Genomic DNA, 27,379 nt, shown 5'->3' with positions numbered 1-27,379 from the left:
CTGTATTGGGCCCTCTATTGTTTATAATTTTTATAAATGATCATTTAAAAACAAAAACAAATAATGATATAGAATTATTTAGCTTTGCTGATGATACTGTCATGTTAATATCTGATCCAACAGTTAAAAATTGATATTACCTACAAATATATTAATATTCTAAATACCGTCTAAGCATGGTTTTGTAAAAATAAATTTAAATTTAATCTATACAATTTGAACTTTATTCGTCTAATATTTTTACTAATAATAATTTAATAGTACATTCATTAAATTGTACACCTAATTGTGCTTCTATCTGCAGTCCTAAATGTATTAATCTTGAAAAAGTATTAGAAATCAAATATCTTGGGATAATTCTTGATTATAGACTAAAATGGGACAGGCATATTAACTTTTTGAATAATAGTTTACGTAAATTATTCTAAATTTTCAAAGAAACTAGATATATTTTTTATAATTATTATAAAAGAATTATTTACTTATCCCTAGCATAGTCTTTTTTTTTTAACCCAAAAGAAGAAAATAAAAGAGAATTAGCCATGAAACAGCGAGAGGTAAAGAAGACAATTAGGATGAACAAGAGAGCATGGGAAAAAGAAAGAGTGCAACTCATAGAAAGTAGTAGAAAGAATAATGCTCGAATCTTCTTTGGGAAAGCGAATGAAGTTAAACATGGATTTAAACATAAAACATCAATGGTTAGGGGAGAAAATGGAACGTTACTGACCGATAATGGAAAAATAGCAGATGAGTTCAAAAAAATGTTTAACACACTTTTAAACCAACCTAGTGAAGGGACAATTATAGAAGAACGTGCAACAGTAGAACAAAACATAGAACCACCATCAAGAGCAGAGGTAGAAGCTGGTATTGAAATGCTCAAAAGCGGTAAGGCAGCGGGAGAAGATGAGATAATTTCTGAATGCCTTAAAAAGGGAGGACAACAACTAATAAACCAGCTACACAACCTAATTACTAAAGTTTGGAAACATGAAGAAATACCAAGATCGTGGCGTACATCTGTTTTATGTCCTATTCTTAAAAAGGGAGACCCCATGAATTGCAAAAATTATAGGGGAATCTCCCTTTTGAACACGTCATATAAGATACTGTCTAATATTCTACTTACTAGAATTAAACCCTATTTACGAGAAATTATTGGAGATTACCAGGGAGGGTTTATGACAGGGAAGTCAACCCAGGATCAAATACATGTTATTAAGCAAATGATCGAAAAGAGCCATGAATTTGACAAAGATATACACCTCCTTTTTATTGATTTTAAGGCCGCATATGATATGGTGAATAGAGAGAAACTATGCAGCGCTATGTGCCAATTGGGTATACCTGAAAAGTTTGTAAGACTAGTCCGAGCTTGTGTACAAGGATCAAAGTGTAAAGTGAAGTTCGGAGATGCCGTATCGGAGGATTTTGAGGTGGTGACTGGGCTTAGACAAGGTGATGCCTTGTCCCCAGCTCTTTTAAATTTAGCATTGGAATCAGTCGTAAGAGATACCCTAGTAACAGCAAGTGGAATTAAAATTGGAATTGACAAACAACTAATTCTAGATTTAGTGTTAATGACAGAAAATGAAGAAAATCTAAAGGAGACAACACAAAATTTGCTGGAAAATGGAAAAAGAATAGGATTAATTATAAATGAGGATAAGACAAAATATATGGTCGTAACTAGGAATAGCCATAGAGGGGGACACCTGGATATTGGGGAATATAAGTTCGAAAAAGTAGATGATTTTAAATACTTAGGAGAGGACACCAACAAGGATGCAAATAGCCATGAGGAAATAAAGATTAGATTAGCAGCGGCAAACAGATGTTATTTTGGATTGATCCAGCTATTTAAATCAAAGATATTATCATGGAAGACAAAAATAACCCTTTATAAAGTACTAGTAAGACCTATAGCTTTGTATGCATGTGGGACGTGGGCCACTACAAAATCGGATGAACTAAAATTGGCCACCTTCGAGCGGAAGATATTAAGGAGAATTTATGGTCCAAAATCAAACAACGAAGGAGAATACAAAATAAGAACAAATCAGGATATCCAAGACCTATACGGAGAACCGAATATTAACAGAATTTTAAAAAGTAGTAAGCTGAGCTGGGCCGGACACGTGTGGAGATCGGAGGGGCCAATTGGACAGGTTACGAAATGGAAGCCAAATACAAAAAGGCCTAGAGGACGTCCTAGACAAAGATGGAAGGATAGAGTGGTCAAGGACTTGAGGGAACTTGGAATAGAGGATGGGGAAGAGCTGGCAAGAGACCGAGACAGGTAGAGGCAAGTGGTTGTTTGTTGCGGCAATGGGCCTGAATGGCCTGTAAACGCCTAAGAAGAAGAAGAAGAAGAATTACTGTAAGACACCTACTTGTTAAATCATAATATTATTTTTTAATATAATACCCAGGGACGGATTTGAGTGGGCTGCAGCCTAGGGGCCCCCACAATTTTATGATATTTTAATAAAAAAAATATATTTTCTTGTTTTTTAGATAAGGGGCTCCCACAGTGCATTCTGCCCACAGGCCACCACATACCTAAATTCGCCCCTGGTAATACCTATGCTATATAGTGAATACGTGAAAATATGTTTTAGATACTGTATATTCCGCATTTAGCTGTTTCAACCGTTTCGGGGGTTATTTATGGCGTGTACCATGCACTTACGTGACTACGTTTTACTGTTTGTCTGTTTGGGCGAATCGACCCAAAATATATCCTGTTTATGCGAATAGATATATCATATAAACCGTTTAGACGAGAATTATTCAATTAAAAATACCGTTTGAGCGTAATGAAAATGCATATAATATACTGTCAACAATTCATTAAACAAAATCATATAAAATATAAGTAATCTGCAGTCAAAAATCATATAATATATAAGTAATCTGCAATCAAAAATCATATAAAATATAAGGAATCTACAGACAAAAATCATATAGGTAACACATAAATAATTAATAATAAGTCAAAAATTATAAATAAAATTACATATAATATAATTATAGTACAGTTTAGAGTAATTTATAATTATAATTATATTTATAATTGATAATAGTGATTAATAACGATTAGCAATAATATCATCAGTATCTACCACCCGGTTTTTACCTCGCGCAGGTAAAAAAAATAACTCGCCCAAACAGACTATTATTTTAATGGTAAAAATTATTACCTTCCCCAAACGACCACCGCCCATCTGTTGATAGTCATTTTTGTAATACTTCATACTTGTGTGTGTGTTGTTCAGTAATACTCTATCTATATTACCATCATGTCGCAAATTATAACTTATAAGTAATGAAAGTATATTGGAAAGTTTGGGCTAAATTCTAGCAAATGAGGAGTGACGACGAATTCATAACCGATTTTGATGGTAATTACCTATTATTCAAATAACATTTTATACAAACTTATTTACATTAAAGCAATCATAGTATTTACTCGTATAATATTTTTATAATTTAAATAATATAAGTCTATGTATTACATTAATATTTGTGTGTTATACTTATTAACTGTATTTTTTTGTATACTTTTATGAATAATTATTATTATATATAAGTTCATAATAATATATCTTCCATATATACCACGTTTATATTTGGTGTAATTGTTTATTTATTTATATATTATAATTATTATATTTTGCAGTTGGTTTTGATGAAATCGATGAAGAAAAAATAGTTTTAAACCAAGACATCGCAATTATGGAAGGTAAACTTCAAAATGATTCTTTATTCCATAAAGATGATGCAGAGTATAAAACTGGGTCAGATAGATACTGAACAAGTCAGCATACTACCAAAAAGTCCGTGTAGGTAAAATAAAAATACGATGATTAGTTTGATACACAGTCAAACTTTCCAATTAATTTATAAATTGTAACTAAATAATTTACCTGACGAAATTAATATAATAATCTTGTAGATAGATACCAATATCGGCAATATTAAAAATATAAACACTGTTTAACTTTTGACTGCATATACCTACCTAATAATCAAATAGGTACTGTACTACTGTCTATTGCTTTTATCTTAATTGTATGGTATGTCGAGTTATATTCATTAAACTATACATCCGGTACCTATTGTTAATATAGATAAAGATATCTATAATAGTATAGTTGCTACTTGCTGGGTATATCCACCGACCACCGTGTACATACTGTATAGGTATGGGTTAACCGAACAGTTGTCAATATTGTCAGTTTAATTCAACAATTTATACCAGAGAATATATAATAATTCTATTACCATAAAATAATTTTTAAAAAAGGTTGGTCATAATATTAGAACAAGACCAAGGTAAAAAATTATAATTATTGATTTTTTTAAAAAATATGTTTTTTTAAATATTATTATATACCCGATAGTGATGAAGAATCCAAAATTTCATTTTCAACATATACTAAAAGCAATAATTATATCTCAAAAAAAGTCAGTTTGCCCCAAATTTTAAATGGAAATCAGATATGCCATTTCAACCTAAGGTTCACCAGTTTAATTCTAGTAAAAGTGGTATTTTCAAAGAAAAGTTTGAACTGAATGTTAACTAGGTACAATTTTGGAATTTTTTGAAACTCTTGTATCTCTTTTTATTTTTATTGGGTAAAGTTACATATGAAAAAAATGAATACTATAAACAAAATAGCAATGTAAATAATATGTCATGTCACAATACAAGTTGGTCTGACACTACTTGTCTACATCTATTCTGAAGAACTATATTTATTTTTTGCATTACTTATGCTAATGGCAAAAAATAAAAAACTTAAAATTTTAGAATATTGGTCTACAGATCCTCTACTTCATTCCCATATTTTAAGAAAAAGTATGAGCCAAAATCGGTTTCAAATACTGTTGTGTTGTTTTCATTTTTGTAATAATAACAATCAAGTCCCAAATGATTGTTTATTCAAAATTGAAATAGTATTACAAGATCTAATAAATAATTTCAGATCTGCTAGGGTGCCATTTCAAAATCTTTTTATAGATGAAAATTTGGTACTATAAAAAGGTTGACTTTCATTTAAACAATTTATAATAACCAAACGTCATCTGTTTGGAATCAAATTCTTTGTTTCATGTGATGTAGAAACTGACTATACTTTAGACTTTAAAATATATGCTGGGAAAACTACACACCTGGCTTCATATGATACTAACTTAGATCAATCAGGTGCTGTTGTAAAAACGTTAATGAAAAATAATTTCATTAAACTTTTTATACTGACACCTGGTATACATCACCATTACGATACAGTAATAATAATTATGTACTTGCATAAAAAAAACTTATACTTGTAGAACTGTAAGTTGCAATGGTCATGGAATGCTACCATTCAAAACTAAATTGTAACCAGGTCAAACTTAAAGTAAACATACTAGAAAAATGTTGGCAATAAAATGGATGGACCAGAGAAATGTGCATATGCTTACCACAATACACAAGAATAAATAATCACCAATACAAAAACATGATAAAATAATAATTAAACCTATATATGTAAAAAAATACAATGAAACTATGGTATCTGTGGTCTGTGGATATGACTGATATGTTACTAAGTTGTGTGTAATGTGTAAGAAAAACAATATGGTACAAAAAAATAGTTTTCCATTTGATAGATTTATCTTTATTAAATGCTTACTCGTTATATTAAACAGTTACTGGTGAGCATTTATCAATCGCTCAGTTTCAAATAAAGCTAATAAAGCAAATAATAGAAAAATATCAACCAATCGTGTAACAAAACCATAACCACCAACTAAGGATCAATCAACAAAAATAATCGATAGACATTTTCCATCAGAAGTTCCAGAAGCATAATCTGGAAGGCTAACCAGAAGAAGATGCAAATTAAGCAAGATGAATTACAATACCACCGACACTAGACACATGTGTAAAGATAACTATTTACAATTTATCATTTTTTTTATTTTTAACTGTAGTATAATAATTAAGTATGATTACATAAATAAATTTTAATTCTGATTCATATAATTTTTTTTTTTTTTAATTAATTTATCATTTTTCCAATTTATGATATTATATTATGCATTATTTATTACCTGGGTAACATAAATGTTGGGAAATCTTGGCAGTTCAATTAAGGAATCGTCATAACTAGTTAGCAAATTATCTAATTAATTGTTTTATTATATTATTAATTTAGGGTATTTATTAAATGGATTGAAAAAAAAACAAATTTTCAAAAAAAAAAAAAAGCTTGGCCTATCTGTGTACAATAATTTAGAAGTGCTGGGCACTGAGAGGGGTAGGTACAGAGAGGTATGTTGAAATAATACTCCAATAATATATGGTTTGATAATTTAACAACAAAATATTTTCTTGTTTAATTTTTTTTCATAATGTAATAAATTTATTAATTTTCCAAAAAAATATTTGAAAATGTTATACAAAAATATATACATATTTTTATAGCCTACAAGTGTATATTAAATAATATTCAGGGTCTTAACCCCTCTCCCTTTTTTTAACATTTCTTTTATTTGCGCCGCAACTGAAAGGGTTAGGTGACAGGTATTGTGTATGTTTTGACTTACAAGCATAGGATTATATAACTATGAAAAACAATTCATTCAGCCAACACAGGCACATAATAATATTCTGTCTGCATACGAATTGAGTAGCAACAATTCCTTTCGAATTACGTCTCGTAAATTTTAAAAACTAAAAAATATTTCCCTTGCCAGTTTTATAAAAGACTTATAACTGTATGTAATAATAATTACATAATAATTACTACTACAGGTAGGTTAAAAATATTGTTTTTGCTTTTTAAATTTTTACCGTATTATTCCATTTGTAATCGTAACTGTATAATAATATAAGGTACCTATATCGTTATTCGTAATTGCTTGTTGGTAAAAAAACTATTGTTTTCGTAAGTATTTTGTAACATAAACAAGCTTCAACGTAATCATCACAATTCACAAATACTAAAATAATTGATAATAATCAATAATTTTGCCTTTATAAATTTTAGATATCACAGGTAATGAGAACACAATTCAGTCGTACCCAAGAAAAACCGGAACGCAATTAGTATTATACCTTTTTATACCTTTTTATACCTTTTTAAACCTTTTTTATTTTTATACGGGATACAGTTCATAAGTATCGAATATTCTCCTAGCCATAAACGTAGCCACAGTGTTGAGCCCAATCCACTACACATTTTTAACAAGTCTGACTATACGATAAGCGCTCTACAATTGGCCCACATTGTCCACCTACTTATGTCCCTCTTTATACCATAAGCAAAAGAATAAAACAAAAACCATGAAATAATGACTATCCTATCACAGTACAAATTAAGAAATCTCAAATAATGATCTAGTATCTATAATATGTACACATCATAATATAAGTACTTACCTATACGTAAGTTTGTAATTTTGACACTCGAAAAATGTGTCTTGTGTCTAATATAATTGAATGTTAGTATTAAAAATCTAAAATAATATGTACCTATAATTAATAAAATACTAGCTGAATTTCCCGGTTTCGGCCGTGTGCATTCTTTTTTATTTATCATATAAAATGAATAATAAAATAAAAGCAAAATAATAATAAAACGACTATTATAGTATTATAAGTGTACGTACCAAAAGTAAGATTATTTTTATCGATTAACTTCTCGGAACAATATTCTTATCTTCACGACGGACAAAAGGGATAGGTCACAGGTAGCCGAAACCCGGTCGTCGCCAAGCCGCACAATACGTAGTATTTCGTACTGACGGTAAATAATTATTATAAATAAATTCATTTAAACTCAACATTTTTTTTTTTTTAATCCTTTCTTATTTATTTTACGGTATGTTTGACAGTGGTTAGAGCTTCGTTTTCGTTACCGCAAATAACGCCGCGGTCGATACCAAGGTCGGTCGTCCAATAGGGATATTATGTCGTAGACCGTGTTCTATGATTGTAGAAATATCGGTCGCACAACTCCTCTCATATTAAATATTTAAATCGCTTTAAACCACAGTTGTAGGTATACGACCGTGCAGCTGATGACGTGACCGATTTTTTTCCCGTTCCGTTTCCGATAACAAAACGCGAGACTAACTATATTTTAATCGTAGTGATGGTTAAAATCGAAAACGAAGTCGTGTCGTTAAATGGTCAGAAACTACGAGTCGCGACTTATGAGTAATATTATTACAACAATAATAGGCACGTCGCCGACCCGCCGTCCGTGGCCCATCCCGTCCCGTGAAACGCGTTCAGACGTCCTTGAGTCGGCCTTATGACGTAGTCGCACAACAATTTGTGATAACCCGATGGCACGTCCCGATAACAATGACGCATGCGTTCAACTCGTCTTGTAGGTATAATATTCTACTACCGTTGTGCAAACTGTTGAATGTTTTTAATTTTTCTCCGAACAGTTGAACGGTTCGTACCGTTCAGAGTCTCATACTCGCTTGGCGTTTGTCGTCGATCGTCGCGCGCGTGCTAGAGCTGCCACCTGTTTGGGAAAAAGCCGGACCGTTGCTGGTTTGTCTCATTTGTGCATTGTGCAGCTGTACTGTTGGACGACGACGGTCGTCGTTTACAATTTGCTCGTTACCGTTGAAGCCGAAGAGTGTCGCGCCATTCCCTTCGACGTCACACGTGTCGTATTTTGGTAGACACGTTTAAAGCGACCGCCCGCCGCCACTATGTGAGTATTGATTTTAATTTAAATTATTATACGATCGACTGTATGACGTACGACATACCATTATATCACTGACGTCGAATGTTATTCGTTGAATTCTTTTTGTTTTGCGTGACAGTAATTAAACCGTTTTCCAATATGGCTTCAACAAACTCGAGCAAACTCGGTAGAGAATGGGATCTTTCGGCGTACGAATTGCAGAGAACTCCCCATGAAGTTATTACAGATGATACAGAAATTGCTGTACCCTTGCGGAGTCTGGAAAGAGAAGTGATGTGTCCGATTTGTTTAGATTTGTTGAACAAGACGGTGGCAACCAAATGTCTCCATAGGTAAATGTTAATAAAATTATATTATGTATTACATTTTTTATAAGTCTTAAATATGTAATGAGTATTCTGTTTAATTTAGATTTTGTTCTGAATGTATTACAACTGCACTTCGTTCTGGCAATAAAGAATGTCCTACTTGTCGTCAAAAAATAAAATCGAAACGATGTGTTCGACGTGACCCAGGTTTTGATGATTTAATAACTTCATTTTATCCAAATCGTGAAGAATACTATGCTTATCAAAGAAATTTTATCGAGAAAATCAAAAAGAATCAAAGTCAAGATAATCTGATACAGTCTATAAATGAAGGATTAAAAATGCAACAAAAAAAGCGTTCATACCAGACTAAAAAGAAACGAAGCTTACAGCAAACTGAAAGCAACTCATCAAATACTTTGACACCATCAACATCAAGTAAGATGAATGTCAAATCGACAGAATCAACAGTACAAGCAAATGAAATAAAAAAAAAGTTGAAAATACTTAATTCATCATCTTCAATCCCCAATATTATTGAACGTAGTGATGCGTCTGTTGGTGTGTCATTAAGTGATCTGGAATTGGTGCTAAAACCTCATCCTAAGAAAATGTTGAATAATAATGGACTAGGAAATAAATCAAGCCAAACCGATCTACGTTATCTAAAAGTACCACCTTCTACAACTGGTATGTCTTTTAAATTTAATAAAATGAAATAAACTAAATATATTTTTATTGTTTCTTACAACTTACAATTTTATCAAGAATTTTGGATATTATCTTTTAAGTTATTAGTAACTTTTCTATACTTAATTGATTTAATAATTTTTATTTTAAGTTGTATTCATATAGTATACTTTGTCTATATAATAGTAAAGTCAAGGGACAGATGGGGGAAATGGATGTAACTTATTCTTACTGAGTGCCCCAATCTTGAGAGTGTAACTATACTATTCCAATTACCATCTAGATTGCTTTTTTCCAAGATAATAACAAATTATGAATTAAAGATGTATGATTTTAAAATTATAACTGTTTATTTCAAAATAAAAATATCAAAAACATAATTTAAGATTCCTTAGATAGTATTTTTACCTTTAGATTTAATAATAGGACAATTTACACTAATATTAAAACTCACAAAGTAAAATGGACTCCTTAAACATAACATTTAACATCTTATGAGTTATTTAGAAGGAAACAACATGTATGAGAAGATTCTTTTAACATGATAATGCTATAATTTAGCCTGTGTCTAATTATCTGAACTGAAAGCTTCTTGAAAACCATTTTATTCAACGGGTTAGGTATACTCGTAACTGAATCAACAACAATTGGTTGCCGTCTGAAGTTACTCTTATTTGAGATAAAGCAATACTCTTGGAATAAACTAAATGAATGGATGAATAATTTAAAATTTAAATGCAAATTAAAATAATCAATCACAAATTCTTAAGCAATCTAATTAATTATATTAATTTAAGTAAAACAAAATACTTTAAAAATGCTTATAATTATGTATAATTACTTTTTTCTAGTTAAACACTTGAGTAGTTATTTAACTATGCGGTTCAATTTAGACCACGATGAAGACTTTGGAAATAATCAAATGAAGGTTTTATTCTACATTTTATATGATGCTGATCAATTGGTACTCCTTAATGACAATATGACATTTCAAAATGTTCAAAAGACATTTTGGAATTTCAAGAAAGAAAAACCTATAGAAATCTTTTATTCCTATAATTAAATTTATATTAGTTATAAATATACAATATTTATAAACCATAATTAAACTTTATTATTTGTAGTTATTTGGGTTGAATAACTTGTTAGTTGTGTTGAATTTTAAAGTGTATAATATTTCATTTTTATTTTTTAACTCTTAAAAAAATTCTATAATTTATATTATATAATTTTTTTTTTTTTATTATTACTAAATGAATTACAATTGTTTGATAAATAATTGCAATATTAATTAGTTTATTTGGTATGCATTAGACAGGTTTTATTCATTTTTAATTAATAATATTTTGTACTCGTACATTCAGCTTTTATTATTTAAGTTATAAATAAAAATTAAATTTGTATTGAACTATTTTCTTTAGATTAAATGCATTATTATTCTATTAATTATTAATTAATTTTACAGTTATATAATATATATTAGTTGAAAATAATTATTAAGGTGTTTAAATAATTATCTATATTAGTTATAAAAGTACAAGATTTATAAACCATAATTAAACTTTATTATTTGTAGTTATTTGGGTTGAATAACTTGTTAGTTGTGTTGAATTTTAAAGTGTATAATATTTCATTTTTATTTTTAACTCTTAAAAAAATTCTTTAATTTACATTATATAATTTTTTTTTTATTACTAAATGAATTACAATTGTTTGATAAATAATTGCAAAATTAATAAGTTTTATTTGGTATACACTAGACAGGTTTTATTCATTTTTAATTAATAATATTTTGTACTCGTACATTCAGCTTTTATTATTTAAGTTATAAATAAAAATTAAATTTGTATTGAACTATTTTCTTTAGATTAAATATATTATTATTCTATTAATTATTTATTAATTTTATAGTTATATAAATTAGTTGAAAATAATTATTAAGGTGTTTAAAATTGATATTAATTTTTTAAATAAGAAAATAATATAGCTTCGAAATTTGATAAATTTAATATTATTTACAGTTATATTTTATATTGTTTTTCATAAATTGAAAAAAATATATTTATTTATATATTACTGTGATAAAAATAATGTATTTTATCTTTATTAAGAACAAATTTTATTTAATTTATCTTGTATTGTTAGTCTTATTTATTAAAAAATAAAGAATAAACTATTATCACTTTATATCACTTTACTATATTATATGTTTGATAAGTATAATTATATTACCTATTTTTCAAAAAAATTATCTTAAAATGAACAAGCTTTTTTTATTTATAAATTTATTATACAAAATTTAAATAAATAAAAATAATTGAAAAGAATGTTCATTATTTTATTTATCTGTTTTACATATTGATACTTTTCCACATCATGATTTATTTTTTAGTAGATTTATGAATTAATATTAAAAAGCATCTTTAAGGATTAACACCATTATTATGAAGTGTTCAAATAATTTTTCAAATTTTAAATATATTTTTACGACTTTTAATTTTCTTATATTTAATAATTATTATACTCAACTTATGGCTTAAAATTTTGAAGTTTACCTAAGCCATAAATTAGAATACTCATGATTGATTTTGAAGTATAGATTGAGTTTTTAATTGTTCTACTAAATCAGGGGTCGGCACCTGGCGGAAGGCAAGTACTGAGTTAAATACTTTGTTGGTATAGCATTCGGCTTAAATTTTTGCCAATGACTGGATGAGTAATTAAAACAACCAAACATTGTTTGTAGCTTTCCAGGAGTGAAATGTTTTGAACAATACTCGTGCTATAACATTTATACTTTATTATTATAATATAAAATAAGTGAAGACATAACAAATAGTGATATTTTTTTACTTCAATGTTATAGTTGTATTGCTTCATAATTTATATTATTACCATAGGTAATGCTGTATTGTTGTTGTGTATTATGTTATAAATAAATAGTTTAATATTATACCTACCGTCTTCTACATATTTCACCATATTTCCCTTGCTGCAAGTATCTCACTACATTTTTATTTTAGTAGATTTGGGTAACCTGTGATAACTTATGTCTTTAGTATATCAACTAAACGAATTATTTGGACAATTTGGAACCATACAGTTAGGCATTTTTATTAAAATTATAGACTCAACTAATAAAACAAACTACATACATTTTTTTTTTGTACATCGTATAAAAGACAGCATAAAATGTACATGATTATATTCAAGAAAAAATCAAAAAAAAATCATTAAAGATATAAACCAGATATATACCACATTACCACAATTTACATAGATTTAGAGTTGCTAAATATAATATAATATAATACCCTAGAACAATAATACAAAAGTTTATGTTGTACAATTCAAAATACACTAGAATTTAATTTTTCCTTGAATTTTAGTGCTTATTCCAAGTTCTTGGATATCATGCGCAGTGTTTTCAGAGCTGACCATTAAACTATATGATAACATCATATATATATTATATATATATGTTATCATATATATATTATATATATATATATAATATATATATATATGTTATCATATAGTTCAATGGAACTGACAATATTATGCCTACAGCAGGCATAAAACGTTAAGGCACTATAAGTAATTCAAATTTAGAATCTGTAAGCATATTTTTGCAATAAAAGAGGTTTTTCAACAATATTTCCTATAAAAAACTTTTTTAATTACTAAGCTTAAAAAACCCATATTTTAACCTTATATATATATTATGCTTGCAATTTTTTATAGAGACCTGTTACTGATGGCAATGTTTCTTGTAAGATTAATAACTAATAAGCTATAATAACTCGAATAACGAATACAATTAAACAATTATACATAATATTTAATGTGATACTCATAATATCAAGATATGATAATAGGATATCTTACAATCTTTTGCACACAAAATGGCGGATGCACATACCTGCTTCTATAGTGCTCTAAAAACGTATAATAGCAGGCTGATAATAAAGAAACAAAACAAACTTCAGTTTTCAACTGTGCCAGTTGGGATTTGAGACATTTGTTAAATCGACCGCCCGATAAAATACTATCATAACACTACAATTTTATGTGATTTATTTGGTACACCGTACAAATTTTGTTTCTTCAGGAGTGAGAACATACTAAACCTTGGTAAGTTATAATTGCTCATTACTTTCGTCATTATACCTACTCCCTATATATACGTGTGTAAACTCGTAATAATCCCGCAGTGTTATACATTTTAGTTTTTACAGTAATAAAGAGTTTTATCATTTTATAATAATATTTTTTGAACAATAAATAGATAATTATCTACTAAAGCTTTATTACTCTGTTATTACTTGTTTTAATAAATAGTCAATTTTATGTATTATCATATTAATTAGTACATACCTACATATATTTAGTTCCTAATGACAGTTAAAACTTAAAAGTTAAACTAAATTTAAATAAATATCTAATTATTCCAAACAAGTTGTTATAGATGTATTAAAGTCATCGTAGTTAGTGCCATTGCATTTTTGTCAACTGGTTGTTATTGTCTTAAAACGCTTGCATTAGTTTTAAATTGACAACAGTAAAAGTAATTTCAATAATTTTGTACATTTATCTATTTATACTTAAAAGGTATTAATATTATAAAATATAAGTATAATGTAATTATATGATCAATTTTCTTAAATGGGTTTAAGACAAAAGATTATTGAAGTGTATGGTAGCAAATTAGAATAAAGAAAAACATTTAATTACTCAAAATCCATTGTACATATTTTCATCCTATCTAAAACTTCAAATTTGAAATTGGCTTTTTTTTTATTACATTTCAATATGTATTCTTCATGTATTTATACGTAATTTTTATTTCACCCATCAATTTTAATTTAAAACTTATAGGATATGATCTATTTTCTTCAATCAGTTTTTAAGGCAAAAGTTTATTGAAATATAATATGTATGGTAACTAGTAAGATAGAATAAAGCAAAATATTTAATTAGCCTAAAAGCCATTGAAAATTTGTACCTATCATTTTTATTTAAAAAAAAGTGGTACATTTCGAAAAATTTCAGCACCTAAATATTTAGATTTTTTAATATATTTGACATTATTTTACTTAATCCTGAGCATTAATTCATGACTCATGAGCATTAATTTCAAAAAATTCTATAATTTACCTAATAAATATTTTCATATATGGTTTTTTGTTGGTTTTTAAAATTATAAAAAGTATTACTTTTTAAAGATTATACTTTATAAAGTAATTTATACAAAAACCATCACCTCGAGCTTAAAATAATAATGTCTTATCATTATTTTCTACTAATTTGTTTAAACATTGACCTCACTTTATATTCTAATAAGTAATAACTAATAAATATAGTAATTATTAATTTATTCGATTATTAACCTCTGGTATGAACCAAAATTCTGCAAATTAAATAGATCAACAATGTTCAATTTAAATGTTTTGCCAGTGTTGTATACAATTGGTAACTTTAGTGATATAATTTTTGAAGACTTGTAGTTATATTTTATAAAGTTGTTCATACAGAATGAACTTTTTTTAAACTGATATAAGTTATTAAACATTATTTTAAGTAATTTGACAAATGTAACTAATGTTTACATTTAATACTACAATAAATATACAGAAAAAATAATTTATTTTACTATACATATCTTTATACGTCATTTATTTTGTACTAAAATGTACTAAATGACAACAATAATTTGTCTTAGTATCAAAATTGTACATATTTTAAATATCTTTACATTCATTACAAATAAACTATAAGTTTTAAAATTGATACTCACTTATTTTAATATACTCTGAACAAATTATGATAATTTTTTACTGATTCAATTGACGTATTTAAAATACTTACAAATTATGTTTGACACCATGATTAAGACTTCGATGTTGTTATAATTAAATTAAAATCTCTTACTATAGTATTTATAATAATATAAAACTATAAATTTAGTATACATGTTTGTATAAAACTACCTATTGCTACTTTTATTTTGCATATTTTACATTTTTCTCATTAGAGAAAAAAATGTCATATAAATGTGGTTTAAAAATTAAAATTCTTTTAGGTATATGTATATTATGTAATATTTTTTATCAATGTCGGGTAAATATTGTATATTTTATAAGTTGAATTAATTTTTACCTCTCTTGAAATTTGAGTTATCAAGACTGTATAATAAGTTGAAAGTTACAACCTTAATAATCTGTATATTATCTCTAAGATTATAAATATTGTACAAGTACAACAATTCATCGGTGTATAACCAAAACACAAAAGTACCTATATCATTATTATAATTAATTGATGGCATTCTACAAATTAAGTTCAACATTCAAATGTTAATAACTTTTTAAATTATTGATCCATAATTATGAGTGAAACATCAAAATTCATTAAAAATTAAATCCTATATGAATCATATTTCAAAAACATAGGTTCCATTTGAATATTAAAAGTTACCCCTCTAATATGCCAACTGCTGTCACATGAAATTTGTACACTCTGTTTATCTTCCGGTTTATCTTTAAATTATTAAATTTAAAAGTTTCGTTTAAATTATTAAATAATATTTTTAGATTGTATCTACTTCAACATCTAAAGCTTTAAAACACTATATTGAAACTTATATTATCCATAAAGAATGTATTATTGTAAATCAAATATATGTTATCTCCCCCCGTCTAATATTATAATATCTAAGAAATTTTATAAATATAATAAATACCTGTTTCCTTCTTCATTTAAATTACAGTTTGTGATGTGTATTTATTAATTTTGACTTTTTTTTATTATTATTTTATATTCTACGTGTACTACTATGTATGTTATCCTTAATCCGTTTTATTTAAAATAGTTATGATTTATGAAGCTACGTATTTATATTTAATATGTAATTTTAAATTTTTTTATGATAAACGGTATTGCCAACGGTTCCATTTAAATTTTAAATTCAAAATGTTATGTTAAATATTTCTGAATGGTTCCTAATCACAATTTTAGATTCTGAACGAAGTGATGAATGTATTGATTTTACAATGATGTGTGTTTTTTTTTTTTTTTTTTGTGCCTGTGTACAGCATAACTAGTCGAAATAATGCTCCAATTTCAAACTATGGGGGTGGTTTCCGATGTAAAAGTGAATATCCTCGGTGCATTATACAGGTTAAAAGTTAACATTTTCCAACAGTTTTCAAAAAAATCGAGAAAAACAAAAAAAAAATGACGGAAAAACGGCAATTTTTACGCAAAACCAGTTTTCAACCAAATCGATTTTTTTTTATGGTTGTAATTCAAAAACTAATCACTGAAAATACTTGAAATTTTCACCAAATGTTAATGTCAGTGGTATCTGTATATAGTTAAATTTTCAAAAAATTTTGACTTTTTTTGAGTTATTTATAGACCACTGAAATTTTCGATTTTTTTGAGAAATTTTTTTTAAAGTGTCGATAAAAAATTTTTGGATGACCAAAAAGTTTTGAAAATTTAATACAAGGTTCCTTATAAGTTGTTTTTATTGTAGTTAAAAAAAATTAAAAATTGTTAGTCACAAATTTTTTTTATAAGAGTTTATAGTTCAAATTTTTACGAAATCTGTCGAAAACCCGAAAATTTGCAAGTAATTTTGAAGTTGAAAAATCATAAAATTTTTTTCTTTTATAACTAAGTTTTGAAAATTTGGTACAAGGTTCTCCATAAATTTTTCTTCAAATATCTGTAAAAAAAACTCTACCGGATTCAGACAAAAAATTTTTATGAGTGTTTGAAATTTAAATTTTTACAAGACCGCGTTAAATAACGGTTTAGCCTCAAACGATTTTTGATATTTGTTATAATTCAAAAAGTATAAGACGTAGATACTTGAAAATTTTACCAGTTAAATAGATTGGCATTTTATTTACTTGATTTAATTTTCAAAATATTTTGAGTTTTTTTGAGCTATTTATAGAAAACTGAAATTTTCAATTTTTCTGAAAAAATTTTTTTGAAGGGTCGATAAAATTTTTTTGGCCCTATCAAAATACTTGAAAATTTTATACAAAGTTCCTCATATGTTATTCTTATAGTGATTAAAAAATTATAAGAATACATAGGCACAATTTTTTTTTATTAGCATTTGAAGTTCAAATTTTGACGAAAATTTGTCAAAATTATGAATATTTGCAAATTATTTTGTAGGTATAATTCATAAAAATGTTTGTATAGGTAGCTAAGAGTAGAAAATTTAATACAAGATTTTTCATAAGTTTAGCTTACAATAATTATAAAAGAACTTAAATTTTGATGTATTCAGGCCATAAACATAAACCACCTTTTTCACCAACCACTGGAAATTATATCCTAGGCTGACAAATCATCTTCGTTCAGAATCGTTTTTCGTATACAATGATACCTATCATTGCATTCAAATTTAACCTACCCTAGTCCGAGGTCAACCCCACCCCCTAATGTACAGCAGAACGGTACCCACTTGCCCGCTTTTTTTTATTTTTAGAACCAAAGTACTATTTTTTTATATTTTTTCCTTATATAAACTAATAAATAAAAATACAAACTATGAAAATAAAATAATAAACTATTAAATATGAACATTTAAAATTAAGTCAACCACACATTCTGCATAATTTAATATTATACCTTACAACGTAGATACCACTTCACAAATACGCTATTGAAGTACACGTTTACTCAAAATATTGAATGCAAATACATTAACCAAACACTACCTCAGAACTCCATTCAAATAATACATACATTTAAATGAGAAACAAAAAATACATTTACATACGTACTCATGGCATGTCTTAATAATATTAAACATCGATATATTATATATAGGTAAATCTAAAATATCATAGACAAACATAATAACACACATTAACTCAAAATACAAGTAGGTACACCGATGTGACACGCTAAGTCAAAATATCGTATTCAAGTACACACTCATATAAATCCATAATATCGTATACTCAATACTCATTCTCAATATGCACACGTAAAAGTAACATAGTAACATAATTACACAGAAACACAAAATATCGTCTTCAATCTCACATTGAAATTCAAAAATTCGTGTTCATGAAAATTGTGCACCGGATTAATATGAGTAGGTACCCGAATAAAGTCGCACAGTCACACTCACATATTATGAAATTAAATCGTGTTAAAGTTGAGGTATCAAATCACGCATATACTCACGTAAATTCTAAAATCAGAGTACACAATCTCGAAAAAATCGTAACGATTTACTAGTGGGGTACCATTTTATCGAATGCAGTAGTGTACCAGTGTCGATGGTGAGAGGAGTGTTAACTCCCCCTGTAAGTAAAACATGAATAATGATTTTATTTTTGGAATATTAAATTTAATATAGGTTATATAACATTAATAACATTATATATATATATATATATATATATATATATATTAATGGTAACATACTTCTTCCCCATGAACGGCATAGACGAATTAGCGTGTAATACTGTAGTATATATTATTAACTAAGTTAACGTGTAGACACTATAGACACACAATAATAGAACTTAAATTATTTAATCGTCAAACATTTTATGATACAGAATATATTATCGATATTTATGCTATCATCATTTTTAACGTTGAAAATTTTTTCTTTATTTTTTTTTTTTTATAGAACGTGGAAGCATAACATCTCTTTTCTCCACGTGAATTGTTTATTAAAAAAACATCCACGATGACGTCAAATGATCAAAGAATTTCTGTTGTACCTAGTCTGATGAAGTGGTCTTACCATGCCTGTAACAAAGTCCAGCGAAACAAGTATAACGGGATGGACGTTCCGGTCGTCGACTTGAGGGATTGCTGCAAATCGGTTTTCCAATTCATAAAATTGAACAGGAATAAATTTAATGATCCACAAAACAATAGACCGTTTTCAATGGTGCATTTCTCCACGCGAAAAAAATTATTAAAAATCATAATCAATAAGGCCCCATTATACGGGCACGTCGATTGTCTGAGTTTCGCTTTGGAGATTAAAGTTCCATGGTTCCTACACCCATGGCTTAAAGCGGATGAAGCTTGCGCTCAGGCCGCTAGCAGAGGACACCTGGAATGTTTAAAGTATGCAGATGAAATGGGATGTCGCTGGGACTCAGAAACGTGTGAAAAGGCCGCAGAGGGTGGACACCTGAATTGTCTAAGGTACGCCCATGAAAATGGATGTCCCTGGAGCTATAAAACGTGTGAAAAGGCTGCAGGGAGTGGACATCTTGACTGTCTAAAGTATGCACATGAAAATGGTTGCCTGTGGGACTCAAGTACGTGCGCAAAGGCTGCAGAAGGTGGACACGTCGACTGTCTAAGGTATGCACTCGAAAATGGCTGTCCACAGGACTCAGAAACGTGAGTAAAGACCATAGAGGGTGGACACCTTAGCTGTCAAAGAAAAACGAGATCTACAGCTATCCTACATGGATATCTGAGCTCTTCGAGGTGTGCACTTAATAATAGATTGCCGTAGAGTAAACGAACGACAGAAATAGCTGACGAACATGCGGAAATTTGGACTGTTCCTCACCATAGACTTTTGAAATGTGTATACACATTTTTTTTGCAAGCATTTTATATACATACATGCATGATATATTATAGATGATTCTGTCTTTTACCTGGTATTGTATTTATTGAATTTCTTTTAAATATAATTTTAGATTTGCCTATACATTTTTAAATTTTTATATTTTATCATATATTGTACTTGCATCAACAAAAACGTTTATTAATTTTACATATAAGTGTTACATTCGTCAATTTTCTACCATAAAGTATGTTGTATTAAGAGTTATAACACTTCGTTTACTTTTTGGTATATTCTGATCATTAACACAAATAATTTGCTGCAGTGTTCTATATTTTATTATTAGTTTAGACTATTTAGAGAAGTACACAAATATTTAAAATGATTTACTAAAAATGTTTTGTACTGTATTGTTAGATCGCTGTTTATGCCCTATGGCAAATGTGACATATGCAAACTCTACAGTGACCCACTAAATATCGAAGTACACTAAACCTTAGTATATAGCAAAGCTATTCTCCGTGTTTTTTTTATTTTAATTATAGTTGATTCATAAGTACGTATCGAGGTACCACTATACCACTATATACGAAATGGCGGCAAACACCATCGCCGTGGATACGATCACGTCCAACATATTGTAATATTGAAACCAATAGACTTGGTTTGCGGTTGTGAGGCGCACCTTTGTGCCGAACAACAGGTAACCGTTTAACGTAAGTAATCGATTACTCGTCTTTTTTTATTTCAGTTAATATTTAATGCCACCATAATTATTTTTAATATTTTTACCTGATAATATATTATTTTTATACGTTTAAAAAAAAAATAAAAATATTTTCGCTTTAATATACACTTCAGATTTTGCAAAAAAAAAAAAAAAACAAAAATATACAATAGGTAACCATTAAATACGTAGAAGGTTAGGTAAGGTTAAGTAACATTTATTTTGGTTTTAAAATTTAGATATACCATAAAATTTAACATAAAAAGATTAATTTTATTCATTGTTATATTATATCAATTTTTTAGATATTAATTCCACAAGAATTAGTATTTACACCTCATGATCTCACAGGTACGTACAGTATATAGTTGCTAGTCAATAGCGGTTTTTTCTGTGTAGGTACCATAATTGATTGTTTTTATTTTAATGTTAGGGTAACGCAGTGGTTGATTCTAGTGGTTAAAGTTGACATGAATCAAAAAAGGTTGAGAACTACTGGATTAGATTAATATATGTATAGAGCAGTATAACTCTATAGTTAGTACAGACCACGGTCGATACAATTGTATTAGATGTTGTAGGGATTTTCGACGAGAAAGGCTAAATAGATTTATTTTTTAGTCATTCATCGCTATGTCCTTTGTATAATATTTATAAAATTATAACATACTTGGTTTTAAGGGCCACAGGTTGTATATTAAGCATAAATAAAGGCGCCCCTTATTTTTACAATTTTGACTTGTGACAAATACTGTTAACGTATCGTATACCTCCCCCCTGATAAATTTATGGATCCACCCCTGGCTCCCGGTATAATTGCCCCATTTTCTACCTCCCCTCTTAACACTGCTCTGACTGAAACTTAACGATAAAATTAACGTATTTTAAACATTCGTTCCAGGGGCGTTTCCCCTTGGGTCGAAGGTCGATCACTCCGATCGACACCCCGTCTACTGTTTGATAGGTTAATATTAGTGTAATATTATATCAATACCTATTATCAATTGGTTGATTAGGTTAATAATCAATTTGATATAGAGTAGTAGAACTAACTATTAATCATTTACTACGTTTATATGATAGCGTTAAAACGATTTGAAATGAAATCGTTTTAATATTATTTAAAATGGTTTCGCTTAAACCGTTTTCAGATGTTTATATACCAACATATATTAAATCGGTTTATCATATATAAACCGTTTTAAAATTAATACTTTTGTCCGTGACTTTAGTCGTTTGTTCAAGAAAATGTATTATTCATCCAAAAGTACTATTTATGTAATTAAAGCAAAACATATTCCGCGTTTATATGTACATTTGATAAACCGGTTATAAAACGGTTTTAAATTATTAAACTACATAGCGCGAGCGTTTTATCTATTATAACGGTTTACATTTTTTAAACCATTTTAAAATGTTTACATGACATTAATGAGTTCTAACTTTAAAACGATTTAATTTCAAGCCGTTTTAAAGCCATCATAAAAACGTAGTAATAGTTGTATTGCTTCAAAACTCATACTATTAGTTATTACCCTATTGCTGTATTGTTGTTGTGTATTATATTATAAATAAATAGTTTAATATTAAACCTACCGTCTTCTACCTATTGCACCATTTTCCTTGCCACAAGCATCTCACTACATTTTTCTTATTTTAGTAAATTTGGGTAACCTGTGAAAACTAATATCCTTAGTACGTACGTCAACTACACGAATTATATGGACTTTTTTTTTTTTTTTTGTACATCGTATAAAAGACAGCATAAAATGTACATGATTATGTTCAGGATAAAACAAAAAAAATCATTAAAGATATAAACCAGATATATACCACAATTTACATAGATTTAGAGTTGCTAAATATATAATTTAATTCGTGATTCCAATGGACTATAGGTAGCGCTAGCTTATTATCACGATTGATAATGAAATGTAGGCTGATGTAAAAATAATTAATACGACTATAGTTCAAAAATCAAAATATGCTTAATATGCAACATAAAATTTCGTATTTAAACTCATGGTTATCTGATTTATTTACATAAATTCATACACCTATTTTGTCTTTTTTTTTAAATATTTAAAAATGTTTACTTCTATAATTGAACTTATTGATATTTTAAACTACATTGGTGATAGTAAAAGGCCATTAGTTGAAGGGACACAAATATTGCAATGCAATCATATAATAGATTTTGGTATTAAAGAAGAAAATACAAATAAAGTTGTTTATATAGCATTGTGCTTACAAACATCCAATTTAAATGGCCATCCTCATGAAGTAAATATTTCAAAATTGTGTGAAGATGGTAATACAGTCATAACTGGTTCGTGCACTTGCAAAGCTGGCACTGGAAAATGTAAGCATGTTGTGGGATTTTTGCTCAAGCTCCAAAAGTTAGTACTGGCTTTTATTATGTATATATGGTACCTATTATACATACAATAAAGAACGTTATTGTAATATTATTTTCTTTCAGAACTTCAGAAGAGGAGATACAACATTTAAGCTGCACTGATCTTCGTCAACAATGGGGCAAATTAAAGAATACTGGTATTGATTTGTATAAACCAATACCAGTAAAAGAATTTTGTCACGTTGACTGCCCTACTGCTGTTTATAAACAAGTCTTCCCAGAATCACTGCCTCCAGATCTTCAGGAAGAAGTTTTTAAATCATTGTTACAAGGTACCTAAATAATTCAATTTTGTACACAATTTTTAACTGTATTTAATTCAATTGTAATTTTTATTTTTAAATTCAGCAGGGTTTTACAAAAAGGGTCTACTTAAATTATAATTAAATAATTTAAGTTTACCCAGATTTATTGGTATACCAAACACAGCAGACATTTGGAATAAATTAAGTTTGTACACTAAATCAATAGAGCACTTAAAATATTATGCCTAAATTGTATTTTTTAACCAAAAAATGCGTGCTATATTAGTTAATAATTTTATTAAAGTGATTCCTATGCTATTCAGCTAATCATGGCTTAAGCCATACATATAATAAATAACTATGTGAGATTATAAATTGCCTAAATTATTTGGTATTTATGCCCCGCTTAAGTGCTTCAATTATTTATTATACAAAACAATGCTTTTAGGTATTACAAAATGCTTTCTAATAGATACTTAGCATTATCCATTGTTGATTATAAATTATTCAATGCATGTCAATTAAATAATTTTTTATTTTGAGCAATATGTTAGATAAATTTTACATTATTTTTTAACACCTAACATTATTATTTTAGGTTTTCCAGACTCGGCAATATCTATTCACTTACAAGGTCGCCATAGTCCTCGGATCAATAAACTGCAAGACACTGTAATACCCGGTTACGATAAAAATAATTTTTATGTTAATTTGGTAACTGCACATAATTTAATAATCTCTGATGAACAAAATAATATATCTGAGCTTATTAAAAATAGTTCCCCAGATGCTATACATTTTTATACAAGAAAAGTTTTAATTAATGAACAAGAATCAATAAATCTGTGTAATAGTACATTGTCTCAAACAGGGCCATTGTGGTATATGTCTCGTCAATTGAGAATTACTGGTACATCAGCTTATAAACTATTTACTTATTTTTCTGGGGAACTTCAAAATAAAAATATTAATTTGAGACTGAAGTCCTTATTTTTTTCTAAGTTTTGTGGAAATAGTGCTACTAAATATGGGGTGGAAAATGAACCATTGGCTATTAAGTCTTTTGAAAAATTAAAAAATGAAACTGTTATTAAATCTGGCTTTGTTGTAAATATTCATTGTCCTTGGTTAGGATATAGTCCAGATGGGCATTTCATGTGCAATAATCAAATTTATCTTATTGAAATTAAGTGTCCTGTTATGGGAAAAACAATATTTGGATTAGAACTATTAAAAAGTTTAAAATACATTACAATTAATAATTTAGGAATACCCTTTCTAAAAAAGAAACACTCTTATTATGGACAAATTCAGTTAGGCTTATTACTTAGCAATATTAAACTTTGTTATTTAGTTATTTATGAAAAAGTTAATGATTCTGTTATCCTAATAGAAGTAATGTTTGATGAAGAATTTTGTAAAGAATTTTATTCTACCTTAAGTTGTATATATTTCAAATATGTTTTACCTTTTTTAATGGAGAACGAGGTTAATAAATAATACGTTTTTAAATATAATGTTTTTTATTTTGATAAAATATATTATAGTTAAAAAATTGTTTGTTTTTTTTAAACACAAAAAAAAATATTAAAACCCATGATTACCTATTATTGGATTCGAAATATTTGTAATACCACACACAATGTTAACAATTTTATCAATTTTACAAATACATTTCCATGGAATTTTATTCTTAAATATATGATATATTTTGATTCGTTGTATTGCCCTCTCTATATGAACTCTAGCTTTAGCAATTTCTGTATTTGCTACACCATCTGTTAAACTGAGTTGCTTATTTTTTTTTAAAAATGGTGGACGGATTAACTTGACTCCTGCATTGTAGCATGATTGTTCTACAAGAAAACCTTTATCTGACATTATAGAGTCCCCTACTTCACACTTTTCTAAAATACCACTTGTTTCAAATATGTGTTTATCAGAAGCTTTACCACCAAATACATCACTCAAAAAAGTAATTAATCCATCAGGAGATATACCTACCATGAATTTAATAGTGTGACGGCCTTTATAAAATGAATATGTTCTAATGCGACAAGCTAGACATTTTGGTGTTTCAACAGCAGTTTCAGTCCCATCTACTATAACTCTTGTAGACAAGAAATTAATAAAACACTTGGGAATGTTTTTTTCTATAGTAGTTTTTGAAGGCCAGATAATTAGAGATTTCATAATTAAATATAATAGGTAAATCAATTGTGTTATAAAAATAATTTTTACATGTACTTTTAGAAATACTAAACAACACACATAGACATTTATATGATATATTTAGTTTTAGCTTGATCAATGTTAATAATATCTGATGGTAAATATCCAAAGTAAATTGAGTATTATAATGAAGTCTATTAACTATTAGCTCCCCTACCTCAACTATTTTTTGAAATTTTACTAAAGTGGGAACTCCTGTAAAAGCTAATATATCAGAATCATTTCTTATGAGATCCATAATGGTACTTCTGAAACCAGGTGGCCGGTACAAAGCATCAACCTGAATACATTTATCAAAATGTAATGTTATATTTTCTTTATCAAGTATTTGAACACTATTTACATCTTGTAATTCAGTAGCAAGTTCTTCAATGTCAGATATTTGCCCTGTGTCAATAGTTGGAGATGTATTATCCAAACTGAAATCCATACAATATATTTATTGAAATTTTATATGTATAATCTATATAAGTTAAGACTTAGGATAGGATACTTTAGTATGTAAATAAATAATATTAGGTTTTAAAATAATTTATTTTGTATTGCATTTGACAAACCAAATTTAAATAATTAATGATTTTTTTTTTTTGGCTCTGCATTAAAATTATTTAATAATAAATAATATAAATTACAAACCTAATATTTGATGTACCAAACAAATCTTGTCCAACAGTTGATCTTTTTTTTGCTTGTTCAGCTCTTTTGTGCATTTTTTGTTTTGTAGGGGTATTTATGATTTTATCATGTTTTCTTTTTGGAAGATTTATAGAAGGAACTACATTTCCTTTGAGACGGCGTGAAATCAGTTGTGATGGTTCTAAGTTGTTGTAAAACAATTGAAATATTATTTGATAAAAATACTTAGGTAAAAATCAGAAGTATTGAACTGATTAATATTACTTTTTTGACTAAGAACAAAATCTGTGTCTTGGAAATGAAATGAGCAAACAACAGCATTTCTAGGAGTTTTTTTTCCCATTTTTAAAGCAATCTCCCACTGACGTTTTCTGGGCATGTGACTGGGAAATGTGTGGAAACTCATGCTATTATCACCAGGTCTTAAATATAAAAGATTTAGCATTATGTATTGAGTTTTTATTTTTCCTATAAAAATATAAAACTTACATGTATTTGTTACTGCACTGAGGAACACAGCAGTACCTTTTTGAGTGGTAAGTATTTGCATTTGTTTTATTAAAATAACTATGCTCAGATGCTGACATTTTATATTATATTTTAATTATTATAATAAAAAGTTAGTAAATATCAAATAAAATAATAAATATATATTAATAGGTATATTTAAATTATTAAATTTAATATATTATTGGTCATATTATATAAATTTTGTATTAAAAATAGTATTATGATAATATTATAGATTACCATAAACCTACATTTCATTAGTTCTTATCAATATCACTAGAGTTCAGCTACTTCGATTGGAATG

General features: G+C 27.7%; 3 protein-coding genes and 1 pseudogene across 8 annotated transcripts; 3 read left to right on the top strand and 1 right to left on the bottom strand.

Annotated features, from left to right (window-relative positions):
- The first annotated feature begins 7,594 nt into the window (after positions 1-7,594).
- On the top strand, positions 7,595-10,894 carry LOC114122861 (E3 ubiquitin-protein ligase RING2-like). Of its 2 annotated transcripts, XM_050204378.1 has the most exons (5): positions 7,595-8,393; positions 8,458-8,732; positions 8,848-9,061; positions 9,141-9,727; positions 10,579-10,894. In XM_050204378.1, exons 3-5 carry the CDS (start codon positions 8,868-8,870, stop codon positions 10,788-10,790), a joined length of 993 nt encoding a protein of 330 aa, XP_050060335.1. In that variant the 5' UTR covers positions 7,595-8,393; positions 8,458-8,732; positions 8,848-8,867; the 3' UTR covers positions 10,791-10,894. The 2 variants fall into 2 exon arrangements, with proteins under 2 accessions (XP_050060335.1, XP_027841435.2); XM_027985634.2 differs by having other exon boundaries at positions 7,595-8,732.
- A 2,746-nt stretch (positions 10,895-13,640) lies between these two features.
- Positions 13,641-20,450, top strand: LOC114122853 (uncharacterized). The gene is made up of 2 exons (XM_050202488.1): positions 13,641-13,861; positions 19,401-20,450. The coding sequence occupies exon 2, from the start codon at positions 19,461-19,463 to the stop codon at positions 20,133-20,135; it is 675 nt and encodes a 224-aa protein (XP_050058445.1). The 5' UTR covers positions 13,641-13,861; positions 19,401-19,460; the 3' UTR covers positions 20,136-20,450.
- Positions 20,451-22,913: 2,463 nt separating this feature from the next.
- Positions 22,914-25,214, top strand: LOC126550627 (uncharacterized). Of its 5 annotated transcripts, none has more exons than XR_007604704.1 (4): positions 22,914-23,432; positions 23,516-23,724; positions 23,804-23,902; positions 24,296-24,443. XR_007604704.1 is itself a non-coding variant. In XM_050202485.1 (3 exons), exons 1-3 carry the CDS (start codon positions 23,122-23,124, stop codon positions 25,195-25,197), a joined length of 1,422 nt encoding a protein of 473 aa, XP_050058442.1. In that variant the 5' UTR covers positions 22,914-23,121; the 3' UTR covers positions 25,198-25,214. The 5 variants fall into 5 exon arrangements, 3 of the variants coding, with proteins under 3 accessions (XP_050058442.1, XP_050058444.1, XP_050058443.1); XR_007604703.1 differs by having other exon boundaries at positions 23,801-23,902; XM_050202485.1 differs by lacking the exon at positions 23,804-23,902 and having other exon boundaries at positions 24,296-25,214.
- A 38-nt stretch (positions 25,215-25,252) lies between these two features.
- LOC126550626 (uncharacterized) lies at positions 25,253-27,300 on the bottom strand (annotated as a pseudogene).
- Positions 27,301-27,379: the final 79 nt, after the last annotated feature.

This window comes from Aphis gossypii, chromosome 3, assembly GCF_020184175.1.
Source record: "Aphis gossypii isolate Hap1 chromosome 3, ASM2018417v2, whole genome shotgun sequence".
Lineage (NCBI taxonomy): Eukaryota > Metazoa > Arthropoda > Insecta > Hemiptera > Aphididae > Aphis > Aphis gossypii.
Note: the sequence above shows the minus strand (reverse complement) of the source record. Positions and strands in the feature narration are given on the sequence as shown.